Source organism: Mustelus asterias, chromosome 11 (genome assembly GCF_964213995.1).
Source record: "Mustelus asterias chromosome 11, sMusAst1.hap1.1, whole genome shotgun sequence".
In the NCBI taxonomy this organism is placed as follows: Eukaryota; Metazoa; Chordata; class Chondrichthyes; order Carcharhiniformes; family Triakidae; genus Mustelus; species Mustelus asterias.
The window spans coordinates 52,656,072-52,681,330 of record NC_135811.1 but is presented as its reverse complement, the minus strand read 5'-3'; the positions used below and the strand labels follow the sequence as shown (position 1 = coordinate 52,681,330).

The 25,259-nt window shown below is 45.5% G+C and overlaps 1 protein-coding gene across 1 annotated transcript in view; it reads left to right on the top strand.

The window, feature by feature from the left end:
* The window catches only part of pcdh15b (protocadherin-related 15b), a 655,691-nt gene that overhangs the window by 237,179 nt on the left and 393,253 nt on the right, over positions 1 to 25,259 (top strand). Inside the window, exons 10-12 of the mRNA XM_078222925.1 lie at positions 1,122 to 1,328; positions 16,014 to 16,148; positions 16,460 to 16,609. Of these exons, the coding sequence (XP_078079051.1) occupies positions 1,122 to 1,328; positions 16,014 to 16,148; positions 16,460 to 16,609 (492 nt within the window). The remainder of the gene's footprint in view (positions 1 to 1,121; positions 1,329 to 16,013; positions 16,149 to 16,459; positions 16,610 to 25,259) is intronic.

Genomic DNA, 25,259 nt, shown 5'->3' with positions numbered 1-25,259 from the left:
CATCAAATTCAATATCCTGATCCCCCCTTCCCCCATATTCCTTGATCTCTTTAGTCCCAAGAGCTATAACTAATTTCTTCATGAAATCACACAACATTTTGGCTTCAATTACACTCTGTGGTTGTGAATTCCACACATTCACCACTCTCTGGGTGAAGAAATTTCTTCGCATCTCAGTTCTAAACAGTTTACCCCTTATCCTCAAACTATGACCTCTAGTTCTGGACTCCCCACCATCAGGAACATTCTTTCTGAATGTGCCCTGTCTAATCCTTTTAGAATTTCTATGAGATCCCCTCTCACTCTTCTGAACTCCAGTGAATATAATCCTAACCAACTTTGTCCCTCCTTATATGACAGAGACCTGCCATCCCAGCAATCAGCCTGGTAAACCTTCACTGTACTCCCTCTATAGCAAGGACAACCTTCCTCAGATAAGGACCCCAAAACTGCACACACTACTCCAGGTGTGGCCTCACCAAAGTCCAGTTGAGAGTGATGGTGAATTCTCCATGGCAACACCTCTACCAATCAGAGCCCACCACCAACCAACTTGCACTCTCTTCTCAGGCAATATCACTTGTTGTTCATTTTACATTTGGTATTCGTGTGAATTGTCCTGAGTGCAAGTTGAAACGCTTTGACAAAAGAATATCTCTGTTTGAGCAATATTTGGTGTGAGCTAGGATACCAGCAGCAGAATTTGGATGAGCTCAATTTATGAATATCTCAATCATTTTGGTATAATTGGTTAAATTATGTATCAGAATAAGCTCCAGGATTACTTCTAGTTGAACTAATTAATTTTTTAAAATAATTAACGGATGTTGAATGACAGAAAATACTACCCCCCCCCGTTTGCTATGGGGTGAACTGAAGCTCAATTATACTGTCCTAAAATGTCCATTAATCTGCAGGACATTGTCACCATCATTACTTTTAAAAGCCTGTAAAACGATTCACATTCTAAACTCAGCTGCCAGCTGGTACACAAAATTACTTCTGCTACAGATTTGAGGCATTTTAACACTTCAGCAAACTGCATTCTGTTAAGTCTAATTTACTGACCAGTCAGTCCCTAGACATCGCTAATAAGATGTGATTTTCTGTTTCTCAACTAGGCAGAACAAGACAACAGACACCCACTGCCAGCTTTTGCCAATTTGCACATAGAGGTTCTAGATGAAAACAACCAAGCCCCTTACTTTGAACAAACCACCTACCAGGGCTTCATCATTGAGTCTGCTCCAGTGGGGACAACCCTGTCGGACAGTCGGAATTTAACTGCACCCTTAAGAATTGTGGCCCTGGATAATGATGTGGAGGAGGTAAGTACTGCTCATGGTTCTGAGTGCCCATCCCATAATTAGGACTTTAGACAAAAAAGGACGACTAATTTTTGAAAGAAATGCAAATTGCCAACCAAATCGGTAGCACAATCTGCTTCAGTTTCATTGTAAAATGTCTATGACATTTTAAAGTCTTGTTAGCCTCCAAACACTGCAGAGCCTATTCCGTTTGTAACACTTTGCGATGGTTAGATGATGTTGAGGATATTTTAATCTCATCCTCATGGAATCAGTTTCCATTCGTTTGAACCTTTCTTTTTGTCTGTTTATTTGTAGGTGCCATCACGTGCTACGCCTGTATGTATTTATTGTTGTTTTATCTGTGTGTGCGTGTGCCAGATATTTTATCTGTTGCATGTTTTTGCTTCTTGTCAAGTTGTTTTTTTTAAATTTCGCTAGCCAAGTGATCGGGTTTGCAATTTTGCTTTAATACATATTCCAGTAAATTTTGTCCAACAACTGCCTACACACACACACCCACCCCTGCATGAGTCTGTATTATATGTATATATCTGCCTGGTAAGTTGCTGACATTGTAAGACCTTGCTCTTTAATTAAATAATAATGGATGACCATTGTTCTTGAACAGACAACTAAGGACAGCCAGGTTAATTTGACAAATGAAATCCAGGGTCAAGCTTTTTCGGTTAAGTCCTTTCCCTGGGTCATGACGGATAGTAATTGTTTTTTTAGTATTTGATTGTAATTTCAGCTACTGTTCAATCACATTTTTCAAAATCCTACTTTCTAATGGCAGAACATTGTATGATAGCTCAATTGAGGATAATCATGACTGATTGAGAAAACGCTTGCTGAATACTTTAACAGATGACGGAATGTTAACGTCAGTGGAGACTCACCAGCTGTTCTTATTGGCTGTGAAAATGGCCACATATTAAATTGAAACAATTATCTGGATTCCTGATAAGAGAACCTGGTCTTCCCGACTCTTATCTCAACACAGGCTTCCTGTTCAATAGCTGACCTATTTTACATATCACCAGCTGGAAAACTGAATTGATCCAACAACCTTTTTGTTTCCCAGCATGTCAGCATTTTTTAAATGCTGACATTTAGTTAAAATGCTGTCAGCCTTAGTGGGGTCTAAATTTTCTAGCCCCCAAAATCAGACACTGGGATCGCAAAATGCGGTTAACTCGCCCTTGCTCAATGCAACTCGGGCAGAAGGTGAAATTTGTACTCCCTACTGTTTTACATGGGTGTACTGTGCAGCCTGCGCACATCGTGTTGCTAATTGGCCGGAACATGAGTAGGGGTCAGGATCCTGAGTGGCTAATGCAGGTAAAATCTAGCTGCACACTTGAAACCAGCACACACCTGTTAAAGGGCAGGTGCATCATGGCTGGAGCAGGTGCTCAGAATACTTTGTGAGCTGAACCTGACCTGGAAAAGTCAGAAACATGGTAAAACATGCGATAGGACAGACACCAAGGATTTCCAACACTGCACCAAAGGCCCTGGTGTAAAAGGTGCAACAGAGAAGTGTTCTGCAAGCATAGGAGGCCCTCCAAATACATGCTTAGAAGGCAATGGGAACAGTTACATATGGAGGTCAACCCGGGAGTGAACCCCCAAAATCTTGGATGCACTGCCACAAGCACCATACACGAGTGGTCAAGTTCAGCGAATATATATTGAAATCCCGTATCCTACCAACAGCACCACTAGCTGTAGACATTGTTCATTTCATGAAATGTCCATCACTTACCTACCAACAATCTTTGCCAGTCAAGATTCAAATTTAACATTCATTGGCTATACCTCGCATACTTAGCAGTGTCGCAAACCTCAGACCCACACCTCACAGTTTCCACTACTGTCAGCCGTTCACCCATGATGGCCAGATCAGCCATTCATGTTGTAGGACGGTCACCGACACTGCCCTCTTCCTTGTGGGAATAGGCACACTCAACTGGAGGTAGCTGGAGCGAACTGCAGGAGAACATGCATGCCCCTGCATGTCCTGACCCTGAAATGGTACTGGACATAATTGGGCTGCCCATTGCTGAGGCAATGGCCAGCGGAAGTGCTGAAACCATCGGAGTTGACATTGTCCTCATACTTAATCCTCTTTTTCATGTTCTACCTCTCCCTAACCCCACACATTCTTCTGATTTACATGCTGCAGTTAGTGTAAGGGTACACTGACCCCTCTCTGACCACCACAATCTTAATTTGGTGCCTTTGCCCTTTCGGAATATGTACTGCCAGACAGGCTCAAGCTTGCTATCATTGAAACTGAGGGTATCAGTGCTTAAAGGAGTGCTTGCAGGTTGTAACGGCATCCAGCAATCTGTCCTCCAACAGATTACTAGAATTGCTGAGGCACTGCTCTGGGAAGGTGGCAATTGCCAAGAGCTTATAATACTCTCAGGAAGGCAGTATTCATGCTCCCACCACTTGATCAGTATTGTTGCTGTTTCTCAGTCATCCCAGTGCACTGGGAGATCTCCTGCCACGCACTCCACCCTCCCCCACACCCCCACCAAACACATCTCCTTCCCCCCCACCGCCCCCCCCCCCCGCCCACAGCATCGATGGCAGAGCAGACCCCACCGCACCCTCCCTCCCCGCCCATGGAAACACGGGTCGCCGGTATCGGGCCACTCCTGATGAGTCCACCATCACAATCCCTTCCATAGCCCCCTCCCCTTTGCCGATCACTCCCCACGCATGCACCCTCCATGCCTTCCCCCCTACAGAACTCCCCTTTGCATTATCCCCCCCCCCCGGCAGAGCTCTGCCCCCCCCCCCCCCCCCCCACAAGGCTCTCCCAGCCCCCCACCCCCCCCGACAGAGCTCCGCCCTCTCCCCACCCACCCCAACCTTCGGGCAGAGCTGCTCCCCCCCCTCCCCCGGCAGAGCTCCTCCCCCTCCCCCGGCAGAGCTCCTCCCCCTGGGCCGGCAGAGCTCCTCCCCCTCTGCCCGGCGGAGCTCCTCACCCCCCCCCGGCAGAGCTTCAACCCCCCCCCGCCCCAACCCCCCACTTCCGGCAGAGCTCCCCCACCCCCTGCAGAGCTCCACCTCCCCCCCGGCAGAGCTCTCCCCCCCCCCCCCCCCCCCCCCACCTGCCCCGGCAGAGCTTCCCCTCCCCCCCACCCCCCGGCAGAGCTCCCCCTTTGACTCCTTCCCCTGCAAAGCTTCCCCGTTGCTTTCCCCACCCCCACTCAAGCTCCAACCCCAATCCTTAGTATTGCCACTGGCACTGTTATGGTGTGTCCTGTGGGCAATGCTGAGGTGCCAGGTGGGCATTACCAGGCTGGCACTTCCCCATGGGCATGTCCGGCCATGCCTCCAACAACCCAGGGGCGTCAATACCTCTAACCACCCCCCACCGGCACGGCCATCACGTCTGGTCCCCCTTGGTGGGGTCCAGGAGTGATTTTCATCAGTGCGACCTCTCGCTGATGAGGAGGGGAAACGTTGAGGAGGCCGGACCCGGCCATTCAGGATGCATTACTGTCATATCAACCATGACAGCATTTAACTCTGCTTCACTGTGCTGTCAGAACAGTGCTGGGAAGTTGTTTTTTGCCGTGAGATCTGCTCGTGCCTGGCACGAAAGCCCCGGCACTGTCTTCCCAACTCACTGCCGATCAACCGGCTCAGTGGGCCGGAACGATTGCGCTCCTCATCTGCAAACTTGACAAATCTGTACCTGCATTTTTATTATGCGCATTGGGCATCCTCTCTTGTAGTTTTAATAATTGCCCACAAATTTCTGAGAAAGTAGAATGGGTACTAGAACGTAAATTGACATACACTTGTCCACTGAACATGAGCTCTGGTGGAGATGGGAAAGTTGTGCATAAGGGTGTCGCTCTTGGATGCAATGTGGAGATCTTGCTTGGTCTGTCTAGGTTTGAAAACGTAAGATTTCACTGTGCGAATCATTCATTCAGCGAGGCTATTATAACGAGGGTAATGAGGGGAAGAAGTAATGTGATCAATATCTCACTTCTTCAACATATAGAAACATAGAAAACTACAGCACAAAACAGGCCCTTCGGCCCCACAAGTTGTGCCGAACATATCCCTATCTTTTAGGCCTATCTATAACCCTCCATCCTATTAAGTCCCATGTACTCATCCAGGAGTTTCTTAAAAGACCCTATTGAGTTTGCCTCCACCACCACTGACGGCAGCCGATTCCACTCGCCCACCACCCTCTGTGTGAAAAACTTCCCCCGAACATTTCCCCTGTACCTACCCCCCAGCACCTTAAACCTATGTCCTCTCGTAGCAGCCATTTCCACCCTGGGAAAAAGCCTCTGAGAGTCCACCCGATCTATACCTCTCAACATATATACCTCTATTAGGTCTCCTCTCATCCTACGTCCCTCCAAGGAGAAAAGACCGAGCTCCCTCAGCCTATCCTTATAAGGCATGCCACTCAATCCAGGCAACATCCTTGTAAATCGCCTCTGCACCCTTTCAATCATTTCCACATCCTTCCTGTAATGAGGCGACCAGAACTGAGCACAGTACTCCAAGTGGGGTCTGACGAGGGTCTTATATAGCTGCATCATTATCCCCGGACTCCTAAACTCAATCCCTCGATTGATAAAGGCCAGCACACCATACGCCTTCTTAACCACCTCCTCCACCTGCGGGGCCGATTTTAGAGTCCTATGGACTCGGACCCCAAGATCCTCCTGATCCTCCACAGTACTAAAAGTCTTTCCCTTAATATTGTACTCCTACATCCCATTTGACCTGCCAAAATGGACCACGACGCATTTATCTGGGTTGAAGTCCATCTGCCACTTCTCCGCCCAGTCTTGCATCCTATCTATGTCCCTCTGTAACTTCTGACATCCCTCCAGACTATCCACAACCCCACCAACCTTCGTGTCGTCAGCAAACTTACCAACCCATCCCTCCACTTCCTCATCCAGGTCATTTATGAAAATGACAAACAGCAAGGGTCCCAGAACAGATCCCTGGGGCACACCACTGGTGACAGACCTCCATTTAGAAAAAGACCCATCTATACACACTCTCTGCCTCCTTTGGGCAAGCCAGTTCTGGATCCACAGGGCAGCAGCCCCTTGGATCCCATGCCCTCTCACTTTTTCTAGAAGCCTTGCATGGGGGACCTTGTCGAACGCCTTGCTAAAATCCATATAAACCACATCTACCGCCTTCCCTTCGTCAATGTGTTTACTCACATTTTCGAAGAACTCCACCAGGCTCGTAAGGCACGATCTGCCTTTGACAAAGCCATGCTGAGTATTCTTGAGCGTACTAAACCTCTCCAAATGCTCATAAATCTTGTCCCTCAGGATCTTCTCCATCAGCTTACCAACCACTGAGGTTAGACTCACCGGTCGGTAATTTCCTGGGCTATCCCTATTCCCCTTCTTGAAAATAGGAACCACATCCACAATCCTCCAATCCTCCGGCACCTCTCCCGTCTCCATCGATGACGCAAAGATCATCGCCAGAGGCTCTGCAATCTCTTCCCTCGTCTCCCACAGTAACCTGGGGGTACATCCCATCGGGACCGGGCGACTTATCTATCTTGATTCCATTCAAAGATTCCAGCACAACCTCTTTGTTAAAGTCCACATACTCAATCTTTTCAGTCCACCGCAAGCCCACAGTACATCCACCCATGTCCTTCTCCTCTGTGAAAACCGAGGCAAAATACTCATTGAGCACCTCTGCCATTTCTACTGGTTCCGTACTGATTTTCCCGCCTTCACCTTTTATAGGTGAAGAATTGTTGAAATTGCTTACCAGTAAGTTGCAGACTGTTATCCATAATGATCTCTCTGGGCATACAATATATATCGAAAATAACACTCGGGTGTGCGCAAAAGTTGTGCTTGACATATTCTACAGTTGTCAAATAATGGCGCACATACCGCATATTTCTTGATGATGACTTCAATATCATTGTTCACACCTGGCTAACAGACAGTCGCTTGCAAGTCTTCTCTTCAATGCCCACGTGTGAGCGATGAAGTTATTGGAGAATATAGTTCATAAAGATGTCAATATGATGTCCTGCCCACCTTGAAAAATGACTGCCTCGCTCATCCCATAAAGCCAAAATGATCTCACATGTTTGCGGACATGCTGTATTGAATCAGGTTGTTCTTCAATAATTGTTACTTTTTGTAATGTGGAACCTTTTGCTGTCTCTTCTTGCAGCTGCTGGCATTTGCATTATGCAAAATGTATCAGATCAATTTGGAAAACATCTTTAAGTTCAATGTCAAGGATCTATCTTCTGTTTTCGCTGGGTTAGACAATCTGCTAAGTGTATCCAATGTGACCATCAAGTTTACTTTGCTTGTATCTGTTCTCACAGTCATAATCTTGAATCCTTTATCAAGAGACGTACCAATTTGGCAGTCCACTGGTCAGAGGTTTTTGCCAGATCATCTTCATTAGTTTCTGATAAAGGCAGAATATGTGGATGTTGGAATCTGAAACAAAAAGAGAAAATTCTGGAAAATCTCAGCAGGTCTGACAGCATCTGTGGAGAGAGAATAGAGCCAATGTTTCATGTCTGGATGGGAAAGAGAACCTGGTTGACTGTTTCATCTTAATGGGGTGAAAAATGCAGTAAGCTCTTGGGGCCACTCCATGCGATATACTGAGCAGTCTCAAGCATCGAGAAGAAGATTGCACCTATAAATCTCAGGTTTAACTCTTCTAGTCTGACTGTTTTATAAGGACAATGTTTCAAAGCTGGGTTTAACTGTTGCAGATCAAGGCAATGATTCGTTGTTCTTTGTGACACATCTGTTTGAGCTGCATCAGTCTGTGTGATCCATTATTCTAATTATACAATCCTTCTCTCTAGTTCGATCTTTAATTTGTCTTGTAAGTGCGTGTTGCACTTAGGTGCTGGATCATTTGACGGACTTACATTCTCCTGCAGGTTTAATGTTGCAGCTCCCTTGAAACTGCCAATTTTGTCAAAGTATTCTGGATATTTTGATGTTAGGTTGTGTGCTGAGGTGATAGGAGTAGTTTCTGAGGTTGACCTGCCATATGAGGTCTGACTGATTTGACGGACTGTCACTCGTGCGAGGTGACAGCATGCCAGTGGACCTATAATTGCCAGGCCTTTAGTTTTCGTGATATACAACATCTGTGGTGGCCAGGAGGATTGGTTGTACTTGTACTCCAAGACTACGGATCCTACACACAGAAGTGATGAAACATTGTATGCTGAAAGTTTCACAGTAGTAGCTTTTGCCATGGCCTTTCATATCTGTGGATACATGTCTTTTAGGATTCAGAGGTAATGTGTTGGCACTTGACCTGTGTCTATCTTGGCCAATAATGAATAGTTACCAACTTTCTTAGGGCGGACAATTAGAATCATGGCAAACACTTCGGATGGTGTGATGGTGCCTATGCTTTCCATATGATTAACAGTGAGGAACATGTGTTCACTGTTCATTGTCTCATTTTGCACGTCACCTCATGTATATAGCATCATAGAATCCCCACAGTGCAAAAGGAAGCCATTCAGCCCATCAAGCCTGAACCAACAACAATCCTACCCAGGCCCAATCCCCGTGATCCCACGTATTTATCCTGCTAATGCCCCTGACACGAAGGGACAATTTAGCATGGGGCCAATCAACCTAACCCGCACATCTTTGGATTGTGGGAGGAAACCGGAGCACCCGGAGGAAACCCACACAGACACGGGGAGAATGTGCAAACTTCGCACAGACAGTGACCCGAGGCTGGAATTAAACCGGGACATCAGTGCTAACCTCTGTGCCACCGCAGGTTGATGGAATACCAAATGGTTGTTCTGATTGCTTAAAGGTACCTGTTGTGTACCATCTATTTGGATCAATGCACGGCTCTTTCTATCTGCATCAGTCTTTGCTCTAGTGCACTGCTGCTGTAATAATCCATTCCGCCACACGCCTTGCAGAATTGCTGGAAAGCTGGCCATTTCTTGGGTGCATGCAGAAGGCCACAGCTTTCACATGTTTTGCTATATTGGGTGTTCTAGTAAATACATCACCAATTGGGGTTGTGCTTGGAACTTGTAAACTTCGTTCACCTGCAAGAGTCACTTCATATTTATGTCCATCCCTGAGTAGTTCTTCGTTGCTATATAATACATTGATTCTGCCTGCTAATCGCAGAAAGTATCCTTTTCTCTATACCTTCTGATGAAGTTGTCAATGGATTTTGTAGGCTGTGGTTATGAACCTTAGTCAATGAATTCAAAAGCTTAACTTTGATACTGAACTAGTCTTTCAATGTTGTCCTTATCTTTTGGGGATCTTTTAACTCCTCTTCTGTTAATATTGATGTGTTCAGCCAGTGTGGAGTTTCTGGTCAATGGTAACCCTGAGGATGTTGACAGTGGGGGATTAAATGATGGTAACACCAAGGGTCAATGGTTCAATTGTCTCTTATCGGTGATGGTCATTGTCTGGCATTTATGTGGAGCCACTTGTCAGCCCAAGCCTGGATATTGTTCAGATCTTGTTGCATTTGAACATGGACTGCCTCAGTATCTGAGGAGTCATGAATGGTGCTGAACATCGTGCAATCATTGGCAAACACCCCCACTTCTGATCTCATGATGGAGGGAAGGTCATTGATGAAGCAGCTGAAGATGGTTGGGCCTACTTTGAAGAAGACAAAGTTTGAGATTCAAGAATAAAATAAAAGCACACGATTCCATGGGTTTGAACAAGTTAAAATAAACTTTACTGTCAACATCCTTGGGGCTACCATTGACCAAAAACTCAACTGGACTTGCCACATAAACACATTGGCTACAAGAGCAGGTCAGAGGCTAGGAATACTGCAGTGAGTAACTCACCTCCTGACTCTCCAAAGCCTGTCCACCATCTACGAGGCACAAGTCAGGAGTGCGATGGAATACTCCCCTCTTGCCTAGAAGGGTGCAGCTCCAAGAACACTCAAGAAGCTTGACACCATCCAGGTCAAAGCAGCCTGCTTGCTTGGCACCGCATCCACAAACATCCACTCCCTCCACCATTGATGCTCAGTAGCAGCAGTGTGTGCTATCTACATAATGCACTGCAGAAATTCACCAAAGATTCTTAAGCATACATTCCAAACCCATGACCACTTCCATCTAGAAGGACAAGGGCAACAGCATTCCCTCCCTAACGGCATTGTGAGTCAACTCACCACACATGGACTACAGTGATTCAGGAAGGCAGCTCACCACCATCTTCTCAAGGGTAACTGGGGATGGGCAATAAATACTGGCCAGCCAGCCACGCCCATGTCCCATGATTGAATTTAAAAAAGATACAAGGTCAGAAACAAACAAGTTATAAGATCTCTCTTATATTTTTACATTCATGGTTCATATGTGAGTGAACCAACAAACTGTGGTCCAACACACCACACTGAATGTGAAATGATGGATGCAATGAAGACAAACTTCATGGATTTCTCAACAACCCGTCCAGATGTCAGTAACACAGAGACAACCAATCTCACTGAAACCCTGTTTCTCTCATGAGGGATTCCACAACATCATTGATGGCCCAGCTCACAGAGTTTCAATCTTGTCTCCTGAGATTCTGTTCCCCAGAATCCCAAGTATGCACTCAAGCACAAACTCTCATCCACAATTTCAGCTCTGAGTCACACCAAGCAGTGCACGACTGCTTCAAAGGGGAACTTACAGCCCAGTGGTACACAACATGGACTCTCAAACCTGTGGCTGCCTTTTTGGATCTTCAGAGCTTCTCCTAAGTCTCATTCTCTTAGCAGGACTTCCCCTGAGGCCTCTTCAATATTTCTTGCATCCTCTGAGTCCTCTGAAATTACCAAGACTTCTCTTGAACCTGCCTCACTTAAAATCTGCCAACTGCAGCCCTTTAATTGTTATAATTTAACTTGAACCTCTTTCTGTTCATGTGATCTCTCTGCATCCCTTATTTTGGGACCTCTCCCTGTGCCCTCACCCTTCGGGATCTATTCCATTCCCCTCTCCCCATTCCCTGCCTGGAACATCTTTTTTTTCAATAGCATGCCACTCCTGGTCAAATGACCCAGGTGTTTGCATCATTTTCTTCATACACAGGTGCATTGGGCCTGTCCTTGGCCGAAAGAACTTTAAAAAAATTCAGACTGTGTATGTGCAGCCTGCTCCTAGTCTGAGCATGCACAGAAACTCTGAGGTCTGTCAGAACCTCCCACCCCCCAACAAGGTAAGTGTAATCTTTGTATAAGTTCCAACAGGAATCCCTGAACATGACAATTAAAGGAAAACAGATACTGGTCCCCTTGTTAAGAAAGCTGAAAGAGGTACACAAAGGAAATGGTTATGGTTGTTGGAGGCCAATCATCTCAACCCAGGGTGAAACCATGATCAGGCAGGTAACGAGGCTAGCCCATTGCACTTTGGGTATGCTCACACCTGTGATGGTGGTTTGCCCAGGCTGGGATAAAGTGAAGGATCAGGGTAGCCAATGAGGTTAAACCAAGCCTTTACCTGATGCAAATTTTCAAAGCCATCTGGGCCTTTTGGCTGAGATGAAGCTTCAGATCAAGCCTGGGATGGGGTGCAATGCCTCATCCTATCAGCTTGGATCTTGTTTGTCCCTCGTGGTGACCATGAATTGGATTTAATTTGAATTGGGTTTTTTCATTGGAACAAAAGTAACAAAAGCTATGCAAAATAAAACCCCAGGACAGTGATGCAGGAGTTCCTCAGGTCTGAGGCTCAACCATCTTCAGCTGCTTCGTCAATTTTCCCCCTGCCATCAGAAGGTCAGGCACAAGGATGTTCGCTGATGATTGCGCAGTGTTCGGTACAATTCACAACTCCTCAAACAATGAAGCAGTCCTTGCCTGCATGTAACAAGACATGGGCAACATTCAGGCTTGGCAAGTATGTTCAAGGGAGCTTGCTAGAACAGCCAAGAGTATTCAGCCTGTGTATAATTTTTGTCACTATGTGTAGAACTGTTAACCCAACATAAATTAAACAATGCTGTGCATTCCAGTAATCACTGCTCCATTTTATTGCCTTGCATTAAAAAAATCAATTTTAAAGCATTTGTTAATCATCACTTCACATTCTCATGTAGTTCAAGCTATTCCAATTAAAATATTAGAACACAAACAATTCACCAGTCACTTATTCAACCTTTTACAAACACACACTTGACAAAACATTCAGATCAGTGGCAACTAATATTTGTATCACACAAGTTCCAGGTAAGGACTATTTTCCACTACACAGTGTCTAAAACCCTTCCCTTGTCAATTGGCAGCATTACCATTGTTGAAACCCTCACTATTGACACCCCATTAACTAGAAACTCAACTAGACTAACCGCATAATTATTGTGGCTACAAAGGCAGTCTATTCTTTCGTGTCATAGTGGCACAATGGTTAGTACTGCTGCTTCACAGTGCCAGGGACCCGGGTTTGATTCCCGACTCCCATGTCTGCGTGGGTTTCCTCCAAGTGTTTCGGTTTCCTCCCACAGTTCAAAGATGTGCAATTTAGGTGGATTGGCCATGCTGAATTGCCCCTTAGTGTCTGGGGGTCTAGTTAGGGTAAAAGCATGGGGTTATGGGGATGGGGCTTGGGGGGGGGGGGGGTATTGTGGTTGGTGCAGACTCGATGGGCCGAATGGCCTCCTTCTGCACTGTAGGGATTCTATGATTTCCATCTACAAGGCACAAGTCAGAAATGTGGAGTCAAGACCTCCTTACTTTCCAGGATTAGTGCCTCTCCAACAACACTTCAGAAGCTCAGCAGCATAGAGGACAAAGCAGGTTGCTTGATTGATGGCATGACTGGGACACTGTGGCTGCAGCGTATGTATTACAGCAGTACAGTACAGTAATTCACCAAAGCTTCCACTACAGCAATTTCCAAACCCGTGGCCTCTACCACTTAAAGAAATGCAGGCAATAGGCACGTGGAAACACCACAAACTACAAGTCGCACATCATCCTGATTTAGAAATATTGAGCTGCTCCTTTTTTGCCACTCATTCAAAGTCTTGGGACACCCTTCGAAACAGCACTGTGAATGTACCTACGAAACTCCATTGCGGTGGTTCAAGAAGGTGGCTCACCGGGACCTTTTCAAGTGTAATTCGGGATGGACAGTAGATGCTGACCTCGCCAGCAATGCTCAAACTTCATGATTATTAAAAATGAAACAAATAAATCTCTGTCGTAGCATCCTTTTCTTCATCCTCTTCCCCGTCTTCGTCTTCACCCTTCCTCTATCCCACCATCCCTCCCAGCCTGCTGTCACCACTAAATTCTTTTCACCCGCCACCATCCAGGTGAATACCAGATTCCAGAGTTCTTGTAGGATTGGCAAGTGCCGGAAATGTGCACATAGTGAATCCACTAGTCCCATGTCGATCAGATGGCCTTCTGATAACTTTTTCATGTTTTTGTTTAACCTATTAAATCCACATGTTTCATTTAAAACAGTTTTAAAGGATTGGCAAATAACAATAAAAATGTTGGTATAATTATTTTATTAGGAACAAGACTGAGTTTGTACAATATAAAAAAGAGTGAAACTCACTTTATAGGATAGGAATTTTTTTTTGAAATATCGGAGGCCCTTCAAAAGTTGAGGGAGTGAATTTGTTGTATTACATGGGTACCAATCCACTTAGATCAAGTTGGTTTCACCCTTGATCACTGCTGGATGCTGAGGTGGCTAATCCTGGCCTGAACTATGATAAAGTCACCAGAAATCATAGAATCCCTACAGTGCAGAAGGAGGCCATTCAGCCCATCGAGTCTGCACCGACCACAATCCCACCCAGCCTCTATCCCCACGTATTTACCCTGCTAGTGCCCCTGACACTAAGGGACAATTTACCATGGCCAATCAACCTAACCTGCACATCTTAGGACTGTGCGAAGAAACTGGAGCACCCGGAGGAAACCCACGCAGACACGAGGAAAATGTGCAGACGCCACACAGACAGTGACTAAAGCCGGGAATCGAATCCAGGTCCCTGGCACTGTGAGGCAGCAGTGCTAACCACTGTGCCACCGTGCCGCCCCTACAATGATCATAGCATCCCTCATCTTCAGGAGAAGCAAACAAAAAGAAAACAAAAATCCAATTTCTACAACAGATTGCTAATCAGTGATCCTTTACAGCATGTGTACATGTAAAGATATTAGAAGGAGACCAAATCAGACACTTTTTTTATTTACATCTTCCATGATTGAGTTCCCAGTTGACAGGTACTGTTTAAACTGACACACAAGTGGCCCCTTGGCTGAGTACCAGTTGTGAGTGGTCATAGAATTGTTCCCTAAGGTGAAACACCATCCTCAGCAGAAATATAAAAGACGGATAATTGGTAGGACGTTTATGGTTGCTAAAGTGGTTGAGTGCTTGCCCTCCTTTTGACGTTGCACATTTGAATCCCAGTTTCGTTCACTCTAAACATTTATTCAGGATGAATAGCCTGTTCAGATTTATAGCGACCAATTCAGTTGATGTGGTTACGCAGTTCTTTTCTTGCAGAATAATTATTCTGGCCTCTTTTCAAAGAATTTTCGGGCTGAACATATTACAACTGTACGAGCCAGTTAATGAGCAGCTTGTTAAAAGGAATGTTACTCAGACACAGATTCCTGCCTTGTACATCCTTAATGTAAAAATACTTGTTTGTGAGAACCATTTAGATTGAAATTAATGCTTTATATTGATGGTTCTTGAGCAGCATTGTAACTGAGCAATTACTAGTTAAAGAACACAGCAATATTTCTAAGAGATGACATGCGGCTGTTGCATAGTGCAAGCTACTTCGGTGAAATAAGCAAGGCTTCAACATATTCACCAGACTTTTTTTGTTTCATTTTTCTACTGGTCAGATTCCTACTCTTTCCTCTTGGGAGTGTTGTGTACTTGACGGCTCCATGGACAAATGTTGCCTTGCTGAATTGACCATCAATCATATGTGAGCCTTACTGTTATCAGTTGCGGCCAATCAGCATTTATGACTAAGCCAAATCTAGTCTTTCCCAATCTCTGTGAATCCATATTTCGATTATGAACAGCAATCAGGGGTCACAACTTTGGATGATTTTCCTTTGCCCTAACGCTGAGGCTCTGTGTCCAGTTATGGTGACATCAGTTGACTGAGCCCAAACCAGTGTTGAAGAACATTGGAAACTCTTGGGTCTGTGGACTTTGGCCAATGACTATCAAAACCTAGGAAGCTACCCACTGGTGTTAAATCTGTTTGCTTAACTATGTCAATCTATTGTTGGCAATGGTTTGTTGACAGTCATAATTGGTCACTTACAAACTTTCTGGGATGAGAATTTATATGGGAGCAGCTCAGCTGAAATATTTAAAGGCTAGTTTTCCTTCATCACTGTTGCTTGTTATGTTTGCTGTATCGGGGTAAAACAACCATATTCATGTATTAGACTTTGAAACAAGCCAGACAGCAAAGGTCCAAATATGAACAACTGAAGACTCACAGTTGCACAGTAAACCAGAGGTGTAAAATCATGTAACACAACCAGATGCGTCCAGAAGATAATGCACAGTTAATGTTTTGCATGTCAATATTAGCAATCAGTAAGAAACAAAATTCTAAAAGCTACATTTCTGATGTTCGCCTTAGTTGACCATACTTACCCTTAATTTCTTTCAAGACAAAAGACCCAAAGTTGCGGATTTCACTGAGCGACTTTGTCACAGCTTTTACCGTAACTCCTTTTGGAATAACTCGTTATCTGACTTTGCGTGAGCCAGTTGACCGGGAACGTCAGCAGAATTACACTTTCACGGTAAGATATATTGCTTGTTTCTTTTGTATACAAATCATGTCACTCAGTGAGCAACCTGAAATGAAACGGAAATGATCTAAATGATTGGATAGACAGTTAATCCAAATAGCCAGTGAAGATTTTTTATTTTTCATTGCATTTAAATTGGTTTCGATGTTGAATGTATCTCTTGTCATGTAATTTCAAGTACATCAATGTAACATAACAGCAATGGCAAGTGCTTTTTTTTTAAAAAAAAGCTTTTTTCAGTGTTTCTTTCTAGCCAATATTAGAATGCTCAACTCAGGGATTCCTTTCTTTATTTCTTGAAGATGACTGCTTCTGATGGTGTTCAAGAGAGTACTTCGGTCACTGTCAATGTCTTAGTGATCGATGCAAATGACAACACTCCAATTTTTCAAAACATTTCCTACAAAGTGAATGTTTACACTGACATGAAACCCGGAGAACCTGTCATACAGGTAATCAATATAAAACTACTATATTGCAAATTGAAATCCATTTAATATAAAATGCAGTCATTGTTTCAATCAATTTTGAGTAAATGCTTTTTGTGTATACATTCTATCTTTTCAGGTTGTTGCTAAAACAATTCTTTTGATCCTTTTGTTTGACATGGTTGTCATGGATTTATATCCAAATATTCAAAGTTAGCAGTTTCTTTTTTTGGCATACTTTAGAGAGGCAATTGCTACATCACTTCCATCTCAGTGGTCCACAATTGGCCAATAGACAGACTTTTGATATCTCGGTGAATCAAGGGATTTGGAGAGTGGGCGGAAAAGTGTTGTTAAAGCCCAAGATCAGTTATGATGATGTTGAATGGCACAGCAGGCACGACAGGCTATGTGCCCTGCTCCTGTTCCTATCCCTGATGCTCTTCATTGGACTACAATGATTTAGTTGCACTTCAGTCATTTAATGTTTGCACTGATTTGCTCTCTAACATGAAGAGTGCAATCTTACGACACCTCATCCTGCCCGACGTTCAACGAGGCAAGATGGTAAGATCGGGGCGCTCTTTCTGAGCACAAAGCCGACTTCAGTATGTCTTGACATTATTGTCCGGGCTCACTTGAAATTAAATGCTCGCCGGGTGGACTTCTCTCTGGTGAGAATCACAGCTGGTCTCCATCAGCTGAGAGCAGACATGATGGCTTCATCTGGGCGAACTGGAGGCCATTGAAGCCACCGGGTGGTCAGGGGGCAGCGCCAGGCTGGCACTTACCACTGGGCACCTTGGCACTGCCCAACAGGCACCCTAGCACTGCCCGGGCACCATAACTGCCAGGGGCAGTGTCAAGGGAGTAGGGCCTGCGACGGCACAGAGACTGAATGGGGGTGGAGCAATGATGGGGGGGGGGAAAGAGGGGAACTCTACAGGGGTGATGATCGGGGAGGGAAGGGGAACTCTGAAGATGGGGGTGATCAGGGAGGGAAGGGGAACTCTGCAGACAGGGGTGATTGGGGAGGGAAGGGCAGAACCCTGCAAGGATGATCGGTGGGTGGTGATGTGATGTCTGTGGGCTAGATGGGGGCTGGTAGAATGGCACAGGAGGTGATCGGCAGGTGGGGGGGAGTCCTGATGTCTGTGGGGGAGGTGGAAGGTGGCAGTAGATCTCCCATGACACTGGGAGATTGGGGCACTTGTTAAATGGCGCCCTAAGCGCTCTGTAGCTGGCACCATTGGTGAGCTCAGGCTCTGCTCTTCCCCCTGCTGGCGAGAATCGCATCCTGGTACCTTTTTGCATTGAGTGTCATAAGATTGCAACTCGCTGACAAAATCAATGTGGTTCTCTCCCATTTTCTCGCTCATTTGGCACTTAGGGTATGATCTGATGAAAAAAATTCCAAGTGTCTCTCTTCTCATCCACTGAGCTCCAATGAGACTTTGCCACTATGCTTGATTCATGCGGATCTTCAAAGAAATTTCCTTTCTTTGTCCATGCCTGCATAGAAATAGGCCAGAATTCTCCGGTCTCGTATGCCCTGTCACTGCTGCGAGTGAGAACAGAGAATTTGACACTCAGCCAAATTTCCATTCACAGTAGCAGGACCGGAGAATCCCAACCACATGTGAGGTCAGAGGATTCTGACCATAGAAAGAAAAGCAATGTGAACAAAATGAAATGGGAAAAGAGGAAGCTCAGATAGGGGGAGAAGATGGAGCAAATTGTAGAGAGGCTGGAAAGGTCCTCAGTCAATGTTAAAGTAACTCAGTCAGTTTAGGTGAATGATTTATGTAAAAGAGTTTTTTGTTTTGAAAAGCGTTATAAAGAACAAAGAACAGTACAGCACAGGAAACAGGCCCTTCGGCCCTCCAAGCCTGTGCCGCTCCTTGGTCCAACTGGACCAATCGTTTGTATCCCTCCATTCCCAGGCTGCTCATGTGACTATCCAGGTAAGTCTTAAACGATGTCAGCGTGCCTGCCTCCACCACCCTACTTGGCAGCGCATTCCAGGCCCCCACCACCCTCTGTGTAAAAAACATCCCTCTAATATCTGAGTTATGCTTCGCCCCTCTCACCTTGAGCCCGTGACCCCTCGTGAACGTCGCTTCTGATCTGGGAAAAAGCTTCCCACCGTTCACCCTATCTATCCCCTTCATAATCTTGTACACCTCTATTAGATCTCCCCTCATTCTCCGTCTTTCCAGGGAGAACAACCCCAGTTTACCCAATCTCTCCTCATAGCTAAGACCCTCCATACCAGGCAACATCCTGGTAAACCTTCTCTGCACTCTCTCTAAAGCCTCCACGTCCTTCTGGTAGTGCAGCGACCAGAACTGGACGCAGTACTCCAAATGTGGCCTAACCAGCGTTCTATACAGCTGCATCATCAGACTCCAGCTTTTATACTCTATACCCCGTCCTATAAAGGCAAGCATACCATATGCCTTCTTCACCACCTTCTCCACCTGTGTTGCCACCTTCAAGGATTTGTGGACTTGCACACCTAGGTCCCTCTGTGTTTCTATACTCCTGATGACTCTGCCATTTATTGTATAACTCCTCCCTACATTATTTCTTCCAAAATGCATCACTTCGCATTTATCCGGATTAAACTCCATCTGCCACCTCTCCGCCCAATTTTCCAGCCTATCTATATCCTGCTGTATTGCCCGACAATGCTCTTCGCTATCTGCAAGTCCAGCTTGGTCCATGCTGTACTCATCCATCAATCATACAATAAAGAAAAGTTAAGATGCATTGTGAGGCATCATTGTAAAATTAAGCAAAATCTTGAAGGCAGCACTTTTATTCCTTTTTTTATTCGTAAAATATGTCTCCAAATGCCATACCATTCACTCTTTCTGCAACCTCTAATGAAGCTGCTTTTGTAACATTCTTTAGAAGTGAGTGCTGTACCAGCACCTCCAAAGGGTACATCCTTAAAGGGTGTAATTTGTTGTCCTCGTCTTGTTACAGCAGTTGCCATAACAGCAAAGCTTAAGGCAAGCAGTAGTCCTCTGGGCGTAGCTGGTGCTGAATAACATACTTCTTATCTCCTGCATTGTGCACCAGAGGTTTGCAAAGGAGTTAATGCACCGTGAGTACAGCTTATGGTGTTTCAAGGCGGCACGGTAGCACAGTGGTTAGCACTGCTGCTTCACAGCTCCAGGGTCCTGGGTTCGATTCCCGGCTCGGGTCACTGTCTGTGTGGAGTTTGCACATTCTCCTCGTGTCTGCGTGGGTTTCCTCCGGGTGCTCCGGTTTCCTCCCACAGTCCAAAGATGTGCAGGTTAGGTTGATTGGCCAGGTTAAAAATTGCCCCTTAGAGTCCTGGGATGTGTAGATTAGCGGGTAAATATGTGGGGGTAGGGCCTGGGTGGGATTGTGGTCGGTGCAGACTCGATGGGCCGAATGGCCTCCTTCTGCACTGTAGGGTTTCTATGTTCTATGTTCTAAGTGTGCAAAGCAGTCAGATGAGCAGTGACCCAGCTGCCATTGAATCATTGAATCATAAAGTGGGGAAGAGGCCCTTGGTCTGTTGAGTCTGGATTATCAGCCCCTTCATGGGCAAGGCTGAGATGTAGAGATCCTCTTGTTGAGAAAATTGGCTGTCAGACAGAAGGCAGAGAGTTGGGATAAAAGGTTCTTTCTCAGAATGGCAACCGGTGACAAGTGGTGTCCCGCAGGGTTCAGTGTTGGGGCCACAGCTGTTCTCTTTATATATTAACGATCTAGATGACGGGACTGGGAGCATTCTGGCCAAGTTTGCCGATGATACAAAGATAGGTGGAGGGGCAGGTAGTATTGAGGAGGTGGGGAGGCTGCAGAAAGATTTAGACAGTTTAGGAGAGTGGTCCAAGAAGTGGCTGATGAAATTCAACGTGGGCAAGTGCGAGGTCGTACACTTTGGAAAAAAGAATAGAGGCATGGACTATTTTCTAAACGGTGACAAAATTCATAATGCTAAAGTGCAAAGGGACTTGGGAGTCCTAGTCCAGGATTCTCTAAAGGTAAACTTGCAGGTTGAGTCCGTAATTAAGAAAGCAAATGTAATGTTGTCATTTATCTCAAGAGGCTTGGAATACAAAAGCAGGGATGTACTTCTGAGGCTTTATAAAGCACTGGTTAGGCCCCATTTGGAGTACTGTGAGCAATTTTGGGCCCCACACCTCAGGAAGGACATACTGGCACTGGAGCGGGTCCAGCGGAGATTCACACGGATGATCCCAGGAATGGTAGGCCTGACATACGATGAACGTCTGAGGATCGTGGGATTATATTCATTGGAGTTTAGGAGGTTGAGGGGAGATCTGATAGAAACTTACAAGATAATGAACGGCTTAGATAGGATGGACGTAGGGAAGTTGTTTCCATTAACAGGGGAGACTAGGACGCGGGGGCACAGCCTTAGAATAAAAGGGAGTCACTTTAGAACAGAGATGAGGAGAAATTTCTTCAGCCAGAGAGTGGTGGGTCTGTGGAATTCATTGCCACAGAGGGCTGTGGAGGCCGAGACGTTGAGCGTCTTCAAGACAGAAATTGATAAATTCTTGATTTCTCGAGGAATTAAGGGCTATGGGGAGAGAGCGGGTAAATGGAGTTGAAATCAACCATGATTGAATGGTGGAGTGGACTCGATGGGCCGAATGGCCTTACTTCCGCTCCTATGTCTTATGGTCTTATGGTCTTAAAATGTGTCAACTCCCAAACCTTGCTCTTCCTATCAGGGTCAGGAAAGAGAGAACACGCCTTCCAGTTTGTTAGGTTATTTAGCAGAGAAGATTGTGATTTGGATTCATGCAGTAAAAAAGGTTTACACCACCAATTGCACTTTATTACCTTTACCAGATAAATTTATGCTCTTGTTTCTGCTGCAAGGGGTAAAAGCAAATAATGCTGATGTTTTCTGCTGTTGAGCTTGACCACATGTTTTTTCTCTTGTGCTATATTAAAAAAACATTTAAAAGGCTTAGAAACATGGATGCTAAGGAAATAATCTCAGTGTCTGGAAAGATAGGCCTGAGGTGTGCATGGGTATTGGCCCTTTAGTCTTGTTCACTGAACTGGTGGGTTGCAAACCACAGGAAAGGACATTAGTGGTGAGTTGGCAGGGCAGAGGCCAGGACCAATGGGAGTGAAAATGGTGGAGTGAGAGGGGGTAATCTGTTGGCAGATGTGATCTGTGGTGGACTGGGTTTGAGGTAATGGTGGCCAGTGGATGTCCCATCTTGCTTTCGAATGGGTTCTGGAGGATCCTGCCAGCTCCACCTTCATTCAAGAATATTTTAAACACTATCCTTCTTAGTTGCTGCCTGCAGTGGTTCTTTAAGGAACTTTCTGTTTGGCCATACAGTGCCACCTTCATTCAGCGAATCCAACATTATAAAAGCCAGCTTCGAGGACTGTTGGCTACTTATTTCAACAGCATAATTGTCATTATCAGCATTGTTGTATTTAAGCAAGTGCAGGTTTAATGCTTTTGTGACCCTGGATATCCTTGTTTTTTGCCCTGTGCCAGGTGGCACATATCTGCCTCGTAATGAATATGCTCATCCTTTGGTCATCGAACACCTGACAAACAGAAGCATTTCGAGGATAACTTGTCTAGTATTTTTTCACTGTTCTATCTGACATGTTTTTATTTCACAATTAATTTACTTTATCAAGTAAGTTGATTATTATTAATTTGCCTGTTTTTTGAGCTATGCATTGGTCCCACCTCCTTGATGGTGACAAACCTTCAAACTTGTTACCCTTTCTGTTAAGAGTTTGAAGTTAAACAGCATTTTGTGCCTGTCCTGTTATTTATAATGCTGTTAGTTTCTTGATGAATCAGTGATTCCTCATGTCAAGGCTTGATAATGCACTATAATCTTGGAATAAAATTCTATACTGTCATGTTGTATTTTCAATTTCTGTTTTCAATACTTTCAATTATAGTTTAAACCAGGCCCAAAATTCATATAAATGCTTTCAATGAAATAAATACACATAGTATCAATTAGTGGCCTGAATCTTCAGCAATGTGGAAATCATCATCAAATTGCCACTCCGCTCTGTGCCCCAACGTTACTCTGCATTTCTGGCAGAGTTTTCCAAGTAAGAAGTCTCACAACACCAGGTTAAAGTCCAACAGGGTTTATTTGGCAGCACAAGCTTTCAGAGTCTCGCTCCTTCAAGTGAGTGAGGAATTGTGTTCACAAACAGGGCATATACAGACACTAACTGAATTTACAAGATAATGGTGGAATGCGAGTCTTTACAGGTCATCAAGTCTTAAAGGTACAGACAATGTGAATGGAGAGAGCATTAAGCACAGGTTAAAGAGGTGTGTATTGTCTCCAGCCAGGACAGTTAGTGAGATTTTGCAAGTCCAGGCAAGTCGTGGGGGATAGTGTGACATGAACCCAAGATCCCGATTGAGGCCATCCTCATGTGTGCGGAACTTGGCTATCAGTTTCTGCTCAGCGATTCTGCGTTGTCGTGTGTCATGAAGGCCGCCTTGGAGAATGCTTAGCCGAAGATCAGAGGCTGAATACCCGTGACTGCTGAAGTGTTCCCCGACTGGAAGGGAACACTCCTGTCTAGTGATTGTCAAGCGGTGTTCATTCATCCATTGTCGTAGCGACTGCATGGCCTCCTCAATGTACCATGCCTCGGGACATCCTTTCCTGCAGCGTATCAGGTAGACAACATTGGCCAAGTTGCAAGTGTATGTACCATGTACCTGGTGGATGGTGTTCTCACGTGAGATGATGGCATCCGTGTCGATGATCCGGCACGTCTTGCACAGGTTGCTGTGGCAGGGTTGTGTGATGTCGTAGTCACTGTTCTCCTGAAGGGTGGGTAGTTTGCTGCAGACAATGGTCTGTTTGAGTTTGTGCAGTTGTTTGAAGGCAAAAAGTGGGGGTGTGGGGATGGCCTTGGCAAGATGTTCATCTTCATCAATGACATGTTGAAGGCTCCGGAGAAGATTTCGGAGCTTTTCTGCTCTGAGGAAGTACTGGACGATGAAGGGTATTCTGTCCATCGTGTCCCGTGTTTGTCTTCAGAGAGGACAGTGCGGTTTTTCACTGTGGCATGTCAGAACTGTCGATCGATGAGTCGAGCACCATATCCTATTCTTCTGAGGGCGTCTTTCAGCATCTGTAGGTGTCTGTTGTGATCCCCCTCATCTGAGCAGATCCTGTGCATATGGAGGGCTGTCCGTAGGGGATGGCTTCTTTAATGTGTTCAGGGTGGAAGCTGGAGAAGTGGAGCATCGTGAGGTTATCCATGGGCTTGCAGTACAGTGAAGTGCTGAGGTGACCGTCCTTAATGGAGATGAGGAGGATCGCAACAGACACCTACAGACGCTGAAAGTTCTAACGGCCACAGCGAAAAACGTGCCGGATCATCAACACGGATGCCATCATCTTACGTGAGAATGCCATCCACCAGGTAAACGGTACGTACTCTTGCGACTCGGCCAATGTTGTCCACCTGATACACTGCAGGAAAGGATGTCCCGAGGCATGGTACATTGGGGAGACCATGCAGATGCTACGACAATGGATAAATGAACACCGCTCGGCAATCACCAGGCAGGAGTGTTCCCTTCCAGTCGGGGAACACTTCAGCAGTCACGGGTATTCAGCCTCTGATCTTCGGGTAAGCATTCTCCAAGGCGGCCTTCACGACACACGACAACGCAGGATCACTGAGCAGAAACTGATTGCCAAGTTCCGCACACATGAGGACGGCCTCAACCGGGATCTTGGGTTCATGTCACACTATCCCCCACGACTTGCCTGGACTTGTAAAGTCTCACTAACTGTCCTGGCTGGAGACAATACACACCTCTTTAACCTGTGCTTGGTCCTCTCTCCAATCACATTATCTGTACCTTTAAGACTTGATTACCTGTAAAGACTCGCATTCCAACCATTGTCTTGCAAATTGAGTTTGTGTCTGTATATGCCCTGTTTGTGAACACAACTCCCCACTCACCTGAAGAAGAAGTGAGACTCCGAAAGCTCATGCTGCCAAATAAACCTGTTGGACTTTAACCTGGTGTTGTGAGACTTCTTACTGTGCTTACCCCAGTCCAATGCCGGCATCTCCACATCATGAGTTTTCCAAGCCCAACTTCTTCGGGAATGTGGAGCAGACAGTCCCACAGAGAACACCATGACAACATTGGAGCATTAGGGGGAAAGCAGGCTAAGTTTCAGCTTTATGGCACTAGCTGCCGTGAGATAAGATTAATCCAATGTGAATATCAGTGAATGGGAGAACAGATAAATGAGTAAATGTGCATGGTGGTATGGTAGACAGGTGGTTAAAGTAAGCGGGTTGGGTGGCAGATGGGTGAGATGGTGTGTGGTTGAGGTGAATATGTGGGTGAGGTGGCAGGTGGACAGGGTGCGTATGTGTTTGAGGTAGGTGGTTGAGCTGGGTAGTCAGGAGGTGGTCAGGTTAGGAGATGAAGTCAGGTCGGGCGCTAGTCAGGTCTGGTCAGGGTGGTAGCCATGTGACCAAGTATTAGCGGGTCATTGTGTCGAGTTGGTAGTTAGTCCAAGGTTGGTGTTTAGGGGTTAGTTGAGGGTAGATTTCAGTTCGGTGGGTTTCTGTGTGAGTGATTGGGCGGGGGATTAGTTTTGTAGTTACCCAGAAATTA